An 11,083-nucleotide genomic window follows, 5' to 3' on the forward strand; every position below is an offset into this window, starting at 1 on the left:
CGGATTGGTCGCATGCAAGGCAAATGCCCTTGTCCCTGTGATATCACTCCAGCCCTCCACCTGTTATTTTAATAGGCACCTATAAAATTAGTTTACTCACCAGGCCCATATCCTGGCACCAGTAAATTTCTATTAAGCACTGCGAAGGAAGCATTGATAGAGAAGTGAGAAAAAGTGATTACACAAAGCAGTCATCTCTTGATCTCTAACCACCTCCCTTTTGTGGACCCTGAAACACTGTTCCTATTTTACTCTGTGAATGGAAGGCACCCTAGTGGAGGGGTTACAAGAAATTCAGTGTACTAGAATGCTTATTGAACAAATCCACTAACTCAAACTAAACTTCTAAATTAAGTAAATTTTATATTTTAATGTAACAAATATCAAAGCATCATAGACAAGCAATAGGACGACAGTTCTAAAAAAGAAATCGTCTCCTGCACCCCCACTGTAAAATTAATTGTTCTTCACCACTGGTTCAAATTTTGAAGAATTTAATTTTTGCTGCATAATTCATCTACTACTAAACTACGAAGTGACTACTGAGCTACACAGCACTGAAAGGACTCTTTTGTATCACACCCGGTGATGCTCAGGGTTAACTCCTGGCTCCTCACTCAGGAATTACTCCTGTCAATGCTTAGGGGACCATGTGGGATGTTGGGGATTGAACCTGGTTCGGCTGCATGCAAGCAAATTGCCTACCCGCTGTGCTATCGCTCCAGCGGCTAAAGGGCCTTTTTGTTTGTGCAGCTGAACCGCTTTAGATCTCGTTTGAATTCAGTGCATTGCGGAACTTGAGAACTGTCTGAAGAGTTTCTGAGAACAGAGGGGAATAGCTTGAGAACACCAATGGCTGTGAACATACACAAACACACACACAGGAATATTGCTTACACATGAAATACTTTCCCATTCATCATCAATTCCTGAGTCCCCTTCTGCGATTTCCCAGAACCCCATTCTGGGCAAGATGATTCAATTGGTTTGTAGCTCCTCCTGTAATGGAGATCATGAACAGTTGAAGTTACTCCAGCAACGGGAAGTTCAGTGCAATGTAAACAAACATCAGGGCTCAGACAGTCAAGCAGAGAAGTAGCTGACCCAGTTTCGACCCTTAGCACCTCAGAGGGTCCCTGATCCCAGTGTGGAGTGATCCCTGAGCAGTCAGGAATAAGTCCTCAGCACTACAGAACATGTCCCCAAAATGAATCAGTAAAAACAAAACAGCATGATATCTGAATATTAACAACCAGTGATTTCTGAGCAATAATTTTTAGGGGGTGGTGTTTTGTGGGTCAGATCTGAGGCATAGTCTTGGTGGCTGTTTGCAAAGGAATCTTTGTGTATTTTATTCCCTTCAGGAAAACAAGGACTTTGATTCCATATGCCCTGTGTTTAGTGTGTCACTCTCCAGGTATTCCAGATCTGGAGACCCTTCAGAGTTCCTGGTGATCTGATCCAAGACCAGAGATGGGGGAAAAATTAACTTTCCTGACCAGAAAGTACCTGGTCAGGAACATTTGGAGCCTGGCCCTTTAAGAATCTGACGGAAATGTAGGTGAGCTCATGGAATCCAGTTCAGGTTGAAGTTTCCAGTCATCCACATCTTGCATTGTGTGTGTGTCTTTAACGTTTTCAGCCAAACCCAGTTTTACATTTTGACCCTGCTGGTTCAGTGCTCAGTTGTTGCTCTCTGCAGTTTTCACTGGACCAGTGGTGTGGAGTGGACCTTGGGGTGGCTATGTGCAAGACTGGCACCTCCAGAAACCTTCTAGTATAGCGTCCTCACATTTTATAGATCCGACTGCCTTGGAGTGATGTCTATTGTGATTTCTCCTCATCAGCCAGGAGGGTTAATGGAGAGAAATCGAGGTTGGTTCCTTCTGAGAGACAGTGCCTAAGCCCTGTTAGCGCTCTGAGGGGTCCCATCCTCACAGCCTGGAAATGAGGTGGAGATGGGTCCTGACTCCCGCTCCCCTGTGTGTTGGCTCACAGCGCAGTTTCCTTCCCCGAAATGGCCGTGAGATTCTCCCCGGAGGAGTGGATATGCCTGGACTCTGACCAGAGAAAGCTCTATAGGGACGTGATGCTGGAGACCTACCAGCACCTGCAGGCTGTGGTGAGAGCAGTGTGGGGCTGACTGGGCCTGGCCAGACCCGCAAGGGCACGCAGCGACCATGCTGGGCTGTGTGTTCTACAGACTTGGTGATTCTGACAGGCCAGGATCATTGACTGCGATGTGAATCACAGTTTCTCAGGTTTTTTTTTTTCTGTTTTTGTTTATTGGCCACACTTGGCAATTGTCAGGCTTTACTCCTGAGATGCAGGGGATCTTCAGGTCAGCCATGAGCATGGTAAAGTGCCCACATACTCTACTGGTTTCAGGTTCCTCAAAAAAATTCCTTCCATTGTTAAATCAGTTTACTTCTTGTACTACCCTTCACTTCAGTTTGTTTGATTTGGTTTTCCTTTGTTGTTTTTAACATCTTATTTATTTATCTTTTGGGGTCACACCCAGCAATGTTCAGGGGTTTCTTCTGGCTCAGCACTCAGGAATTACTCCTGGCAGTGCCTAGGGAAAAATATAGGATGCCGGGGATCGAACCCATTTTGGCTGTGTGCAAAGAACATTCCCTACCAGCTGACTATCACTCCGGCCCTTTTGGATTAGATTTGGGGTCATAGTCCATATTCCTCTTGGCTATGTGCTGACTGATCACTCCTGCAGTGCTCAGGAGCCCATGTGGGTGCTTTGTACTAAACCAGGTCAGCATCTATAATTCAGTTGCCTTACCCGCTATACTCCTTTACTAGGCTTGCCACTTCATTTATTACTGTTTTTTTTTCAGTTTATTTGATTAAGGGAGTACACCTAGTAAAACTCGGGAATTTCTCCTGACAGTGCTATATGGTTGCCAGGGATCAAACCCAGATGTGTCTGTCACCAAGCGCCCACCCTGCTGGAGTATCACTCTGAACATGAATTCATTTTTTTTTAGGGCCTCACCCCATCACGTGCTATTTAGAGCTTAGAGTCACTTCCAGGGCTTTTTGGGGGGTCTACAGTATGACTCAATTTCAGACTGAAATTAAAACCTAGGAATTATGTAACTGTTAATTGCCAATTTAGTGCATATCAGATGTGGGATTCTAGTCAAGCCTTTTGAGGGATGTGCCTGATTTTGTTAGGGACACACGGGGTTGCCTTGTCATGTTTTCCTTGTCACTAATTAATACCCTGTTTCTGTGGTGACAGGGCTTTTTAGGGTGAAGCCTGCGCTGATGTCCTGTCTACAATGAGGACCCATAAGGACAGGAAGAAGAGGCGTGTGTGTGGGTGAGTGTCTGAGGACCTTCCCTGGCTTGTGCCCTGGGCGTGTTTGCTTTTGGAAGTGGTATAATCTCAACCCTACTAGCCTCCAGAATGATTAAAACCGTTTTTGGTCTGTCCAAAAGACCAAGTCTACAAAATGATCCTGCAAGGTTTGGTGCTCATTAGCTCCTATGTACCTCTGTTCTTAGTGTTGGTCCATACATGAGATTTTTATAGAAGTACCTTTTATGTAATTTATGCCATACTTGGCAGTTCTTAGTGTTGGGTCCGGGCCGCAAGAAGCAGAGATGGGCCAGTCTTGCAAGACAAAAGTTTATTCAAACCAACATGCTGGGGCTGCACCCCTAGTAGATGCAGCGATTTGTGCTAGCTAGGGCAGCCTTTTTATAGGGCTTGAGTCCACTGGGCCAGTCACATTTGTCACGTAGCCTCGTCCAGAGCCACTATCTTGGAATTCGGGTGCCTGAAGACATTCTTTCATTCTCCTTGCCCTGCGTCAGGAGTTACTATCTGTAGAGCCGTGGGTCCGGGGTCGCTATCTGCCAGGCCGGAGTCACCATCTGCTGGGCCGGAGTCATTATCTACTGGGCCGGGGTCACTATCTGCTGGGCCGTGGGAATGGAGTCACTATCTGGGCTCCTTGTTCTCAGCAACTCCTTCTGTGAGCGGGTCTCTATCTTTTAGGCACGTACGTGAATTCCAGCCCAACCGACAGGCAGATGTCAGGATGTATGTGACAGGACTCAAGCACAGTGCATTGTTATATACAGTTCGGGGGCATAAGCATGGTTACAGAAGCAGAACAAGGTGAGGTTACAAAAGTCAGGAGTGGGCTGCCAACCATTTAACCCAATATAATTTCTTTCCACTTAACATCAGGAGTTTGTCCTGGTTTTGTTCTGGATGCCGGAATGGAACTCAGAGAAACCATGTTCAACACAAGCATTAAGCCAAAGTACTATTCTCCAGCCCCAGACTCTTGGTTGAAAACATGTTTCTAAAGCTGTGTCCTGGGGTTTCCTTGTAGGTGAGAGTTCTTGATTGCGTGTTTTCAAGGGGTAGAGTGTTCACAATACAGTGCATTCTTGCCAGATTTTGGTCCTGTCCAATGTCTCTCCAGCTCTCAGGGTTGCTGCTAGCCCAATTCCTCTGCATCTTCAGGGCTGGCTTCAGAGTCACTGCTTTTACCCCATTTTGATGAATGACTTTTGGAGAAATCGTTGTCCTATGAGTCGTTTATCTGTTTTGCCTTGAATCGACCTGCTTCTGTTTTTATGATGGAAACATACGTGGGAGCACGGGTTCTATGTTTGACCAGTACAGGATAACGGGACTCCGCCTTAACACACTGCCCTGAAGTCTGTGACCGGCCCCTCCAGCACTTGCCTCTCCTCTCCTTTATCCGAGCCCATCCCCCTGGCACCGATTCACCTAGGCTGGCATAATGGTCTGTCTCCACTTGGAACCTGGCACTTTAAGGCTCCTTGCTGAAATTGATGATGTCACAGATGGGAGTCTTCCATGTGCACATTTATATTCAAATGATGTCAGGTGGATCAGGCATCCTACGGGCATGGGTTTAAAGGACAACGTGATATATCACCATCGAAGGGGGACACTGAAGGCCAATTAGTGGAAGCACATGAGCGCCTCTCCCTTCCAGCCCTGTACCCGAGACCCACGGGGCCGTGCCAGCTTTGGGGGCACTTTGTGGTTGTTTTTCACTCCCCCTCAACCGTATCTAATTTGTTCCTGGGGTCCGCTGTGCTCCCGAGGCTTTAGGAGGATGTGGAGCTTTGGTGGATGTAGTGGGGGAAATTTTGCGCATCACAGGGGTCTCAGGTATGAGCGTGTGATCTTTGGGGGCATCTCCTCCAGATCTGCGGTGGGGCAGTGAGTCCTGGGTCCAGAGCAGAGCACGGTGGGCTGCGGGTCTTGGGGTGCCTACCTGCTATTGGCAGAGGTCTTGAGCATCCCAACCCTCTGATCCAGGGGTTGAGACGGACCCTCTCCTGAAGCTTTTGGTTTAGACATACGTATGTAAACTGCCAGATCTCTTTGAGGGGCAGCTTCTCAGCTCCCATTGGTGAAGGACCTTGTTGAAGTTCGTGTTTTTCATTGGCCGCTGCCATTAGAAATCCTGGGGGCCTGGTACTAGCATGTGTCTGGGAGTTTTAAATAAAATTTACTTTTCTGACAATTTTAGTTGTTTTTTTTTTGGGGGGGGTGGGTGGCACACCTGTAATTCCCCAGAGGTTACTCTAGGCTCTACTCTCAGAAATTTTTTCCATCAGTGATCATGTTTTCACATGGGATGCCTAGGATTGATCATTTTCACTAAGGGAAGCACCGTATTCTCTTAACTGTCTCTCCGGCCCCACTTTAGTGTCTTTTTCCTGATAAAGAATTTCTGCTCTCTCAAGTTAAGTTGAAAAGTATTTCAATTCGTCACCAGCTCTCTGACCCTGACCAGGCGACCCCGGCTGTTTGGGTGAATATTGCGTGTAAAGGGGTTATTTTTAAAGCAAGAGGTTATTTTTTATTTTTTATTTGATAAGGTAGTTTACTATATTTGATTACATTTAATATTCAAACACTAATCCCTGGTAGTTGGGTTTTTTGATGAGGAGGGGATAGTTCTTTAGGGATCACTTGTACTGTGTTGCACAGAAATTTACTTAGACAGGGGCTGGAGTGATAGCACAGCGGGTAGGGCGTTTGCCTTGCACGCGGCCGACCCGGGTTCGATTCCCAGCATCCCATATGGTCCCCTGAGCACCGCCAGGGGTAATTCCTGAGTGCAGAGCCAGGAGTGACCCTTGTGCATCGCCAGGTGTGACCCAAAAAGCAAAAAAAAAAAAAAAAAAAAAAAAAAAAAAAAAAAAAAAAAAAGAAATTTACTTAGACAGAGCCTGAGTGCTAGTACTTTGGGGAGGGCTCTTACCTTGCACGAGGCCAACCCAGGTTCAATCCCTAGAATTCCAAATGGTCCCCCAAGTCACAACAGGAGTGTTCCCTGATTGCCAAGTTCAAATAGCCCTGAGCACTTCCTGTTGTGACCCAAACATCGAAACACACTCACACACAGACATACATACTCATGATAATTTTGTGAGCATAACAAGGATAAAGTTTTGTTCATGCTGATTCCCTGTGGCAACACCCACGCAGAGCCACTTAGGGGGCTGCGGTTGCTGTGGGCAGCCCTGAAGCTCAGGGGTGCTTAATCATAGGGGCTTCTGGCCTAGGAGGCAGCCCCAGTCTGGGCCCATAAGGACCTTCCTTGGGACCCAGGTTGGAGTACTGGATCTCAGGGCTGCAATATCCTCCCCGTCCACCGAGCCTATCAGTCCTCTCCTGACAGACAGCCCAAATTCTAGCCTACTTTGCATCCCAAAGAGAGGAAGGAGCTTCTGGCAGTGTCTCTCCAAAGTGGGGCTTGACCTGGTACCCCAGAGTGCCTGCCATCAGGACATCTCCGGGCCAAGCAGGAACTTTCCAGGTCAGGGCTAGAGGTCTGTCCTCTCTCTGCCCACCACTCTGATTTCTCCTCCAGGTCTCTGTTTTGGAGCCTAATGCTGATCCTTGGGAATAACGGGCAGGATAAGACCATGCTGAGGCATGGTCCTGGAGGTAGTTTGCATAGAATCTTAGTGATCTTTCTTCTTTTCATAAAACATAAAGACTTTGCTGCATATGCCATCTGTTCAGTCCCTCACTCTCTATTTGTCTTGTGTTTGGTGATCCCCAGACATCCGGGTCACCTGACTAAAGGCAAGAAACAGAAAAAAATTACATTCCTTACTAGAAACGGCCTGGTCAGGAGTCCTTGGAGCCTGGCCCTTTAAGGCCATGAGCGGCGATGCAGTGATAAAAAGAAAAATACTCAGTGGATATTAAAATGATTCAAAATTTATTTATTTCTTTTACCACAGGTCGATTTTCTCCCCCCACACCTCACAAAGATACAAAACATATTCGATTAGGATGGTAACTCAGAGCTGGACTTTACAATTCAGAGTTCCTGTTCCCCGTGGAGATGAGGGGACGTGACAGGTCTTACTAGTAATGTTCTAGCAGAAATCAGATGTATTGACGGCAGCTTATCTGTAGTCCATCAGTCCTTTGAATACATACATGTAGGAAAGCATGACTGTCCAACTGCCTGCACCTGAACATATTCAGCTACCATGGACACTACAAACGAAGGAAAATTATGTGTATTCCCAGGTTCGTTTACTGGGATTTTCATGCACCTTCTTTTTTTTTTTTTTTTTTTTTGCTTTTTGGGTCACATCCAGCAATGCTCAGGGGTTGGTTACTCCTGACTCTGAACTCAGGAATTACCCCTGGTGGTGCTCAGGGGACCATATGGGATGCTGGGAATCAAACCTGGGTCCGCCTTATGCAAGGCAAACACCCTACCCACCGTGCTATGGCTCCAGCCCCCTCACGTGCCTTCTTTTCTGCAGTGATCAGGGTGGGGAGTACGCGCTGGGGGCTGCTGTGATTCAAGGCTGAGCTCCCATCCTCTGAGGGTCCTGAGCAGGATAATGGATTGGTCCTGGAGCCCTCATGAAAGGAGGGAGTGGTCCCATCGGGTGGAACAGGTGTGGCCCCAAAAGCGGGGGGGGGGGAGAGGGGTGATGTTCACCACAGCTAGAGGACCACCTGGGGGTGGGTTGAAGTAGCTGGCAGAGGATTCTTTTTCTGCAGGAAGAGGAGGAGGAAGTGTTCCTGGCAGCCCCGGGACAGGCTCTAGCTCGATCCCAGCACCTGTGGCTCCACCCTTGTCCTTTCCCCACCTCACGTGGAGCCTCCGGCCGTTGACGATCAGCTTCTTAAAGGACACGTCAGCAGCCACCTCTGCAGCCTGCCTGGTGACAAACTGAACAAGAGCACACTGCAGTCTCTGTGAGACAGTCACCGCCCGGGTCTCTCCAAACTGAGAGAAACGATCCCTCAGATCTGTCGCAGTCACGGCGTCTCCCAGACCACCCACATAGAATGTGGTGATAGTCTTATCCTCGGGCGGGTCCAGACTGGGCATCGTTGATGCCCGTGTTAACAGTTTGTTTGCCACAGGGTCCTGGACCCCATAGTACCGGTCTTGAATATTCTGATGAGCAAGGGGGTCATCTGGACCTGTGGGCTTCTCGTGTCGGTACGGACACTCCTCTCCTCTCTTACACTCTCCTTTCACCCAGAAGGAGCAGATACGGGGGCGATTTCTTTTGTAATAAGGTTTCGTTCGTGCCAGCTTGAGAAGCGTATTCCTGGGGCCGGCGGGTTTCCTGAGCACGCCGACAGGCCCTGTTCCATCTGAGTTAGAAATCTCTCTCCCCACATTCTGCATGTGGTACTCCTTGTTAACTTCTGACTTGGGCAGATCCTCCTTCAATGACAGCCCTGCGTCACGAACCTGGACGGGCAGGCCGTACCTCAGGCCCAACAGGCAGGTCTGACAGACGTTCTTTAGTTGGCTGCAGGTCTGGCACACTTGGGTTTTCTTGAAACGCATGCAAACTCCAGGACACCAGCGAAATACTGTGAATGGTCTGGCACAGATCTTGCATTCCTTCCCGTACTTTTCTTTGGTCATCCGGACATACGGGTTTTCTCCAAGACACGTCTGGCACAGAATCGGGAAGTCCTCGACCTCCCAGTCCTGCCTGTTGGGTGCATTGAAGCCCAGCGAGGTCATCTTGAGTGTGTCCAGAGATGGCGGCAGCTTCCTAGTCGGGACGGACACCAAACACCACAGTCCTGTCAGGCCCGAGGCCGGCTCCCAGCTGCGACGTCTTATTCAGGGCCTTTGCGTCTTTCCACAACAGAAAGGGAAAAGCAGCAGCAGAGGGCTCAGGCAGGACTCAAGCGTCCTGTGCTGGAGAACTGTCTCCCAGGCCGGTCAGGCGACGGGAGGGTGGATGAAGGATGGGGGAACCGAGGAACAGGGCCCCAGGCTTGGCGCTGTCAGGTGATTTCTCTCCTCCCCAGTGTAGTCCAGTTGTAGTTCTGGTTGTAGTCTTGGTCGTGGTCCCAGTCGTCACAGGTCCATCATCCTAGTCTCCTCGTAGACCCTGAAGTCCTCTGGTTGCAGCCATCCTCTTCCTAGTCACCATCTTCTCTCTGTCTTCTAAGTCCTCCCGAGTCCAAAGTCTCAAAGTCCCTCCTCTGCCCCTTTCAGCACAGTTTTATAGAACTCGGGAAGGGTGGGGCTCACCTAGGGTGGGGTTGAGCATTAGCATAACGGAGACAAGGCCACACCTTCAGGGGAAGTTCTGGGAGATCAAACCAAAGACAAAATCTCATCTGAGGGTTCAGCCTTTCAGATTACTAGGAGACCCAACTCAAGGCTGGGGCTTCATCCAGGGTGTGTTGCTTTCTCCTTTCCTCAGCTAATAATTTAAACAATCATAGTCAGTTTCTAATATTTCTAGTCTTTTTGGGGTTTTTTTGCTGCTTGGGTCACACCTGTCCATAAACAGGGGTTACTCCTGGCTCTGCACTCAGGAATTACCCCTGGCGGTGCTCAGGGGACCATATGGGATGCTGGGAATAGAACCCGGGTCAGCCGCGTGCAAGGCAAACACCCTACCCACCGTGCTATCACTCCTGCCCCTCTAGTCACTTTTGTACGAACACAGTAGGGGATATACTAAGCTTCAAGTTTGGCTCTTCCTGGGGTCATCTCTCTGGATGTCTCAGACCACAGTCCTCAGGCCAGGTTAGTCTTTTTTTTTTTTGGAGCCCACCCCCTTTGAGGGGCCCGGGGGAAGACAGCCAGGCGTGCAGGCAAGAGACTCTCTGACCATTACATATGGAGAAACCATTTTAGAGAAATAATAGCCTGCATGAACCCAATGAAATAAATATTTATTTTATTTATTTCTTTATTTTTATTAATTCACCATGGGGTACAGTAACAAAACTCTCATGTTTGAACTTTGATCATACGGTCATCAGACACCCACCCCTTCCCCAGTGCATGCTTCCCACCGCCCAAATCCCCAGAATTCCCACCCACCCATCCACACCTCCTCCTGCCTGCATGGCAGACAATTTGCACAATACTCTTTCTCTACTTCAGTTTCCGTCGATATTTCAAGACCAGTCCTACCACCCCTCATACCTCCTGAAAATGCAATGCCAGACAATGTGTTTTGTATTGCTTGTTACAGATATAATATAATGTCGCACGGCTGTGAGGAATTCTAAGACTTTCATAACCAGGGTCTGAAGAAATCGCTGTGGCAGGTTGCTGGGGTCCGACATTCATCTGTGTGTCTCTGGATTGTGGCCACGTGGGAGCTTCAGTAGACGGCAGGAAGGTGTGACATCATCTCGGCGTCCCATCAGGGTCAGGGGAAAGAGATTTTTTTTCTTTTTGGGTCACACCCGGCAATGCACACTCAGGAATGACTCCTGGCGGTGCTCAGGGACCCTATGGGTTGCTGGGAATTGAACCCGGGTCGGCCGCAAGCAAGGCAAACGCCCTCCCCGCTGTGCTCTCGCCCCAGCCCCCAGGCCAGGTTACTCTCCACCCCAGTAAAGGGGGTTATTTCTCCCCGCGTGGTCCCAGCGACCATCTGGAACTGCAGGCTCCTGTTCGCGGGGCACCCAGGAGCCAGGTGGCGGCCGCAGAGGAGCCTGGGGCTTGGGCGGGCGTGGACGGGGTCTGGGCCCGTGCCCGCCCTAATCTTATTCTTGGCTGGGCTCGGCTGGCAGCGATCACACATAAAAATG

At 49.0% G+C, this 11,083-nt stretch overlaps 1 protein-coding gene across 1 annotated transcript; it reads right to left on the reverse strand.

Moving 5' to 3' along the window:
• Nucleotides 1-7,848: 7,848 nt before the first annotated feature.
• Nucleotides 7,849-9,041, reverse strand: LOC101554371 (pre-mRNA-splicing factor RBM22-like). Its single transcript, XM_055121169.1, is given in 2 exon segments — nt 7,849-7,979; nt 7,982-9,041. Coding segments are annotated over 2 exon segments (1,191 nt in total).
• Between the last annotated feature and the right edge of the window lie 2,042 nt (nt 9,042-11,083).

The sequence above is a fragment of the Sorex araneus genome, chromosome X (genome assembly GCF_027595985.1).
Source record: "Sorex araneus isolate mSorAra2 chromosome X, mSorAra2.pri, whole genome shotgun sequence".
Taxonomy (NCBI): domain Eukaryota; kingdom Metazoa; phylum Chordata; class Mammalia; order Eulipotyphla; family Soricidae; genus Sorex; species Sorex araneus.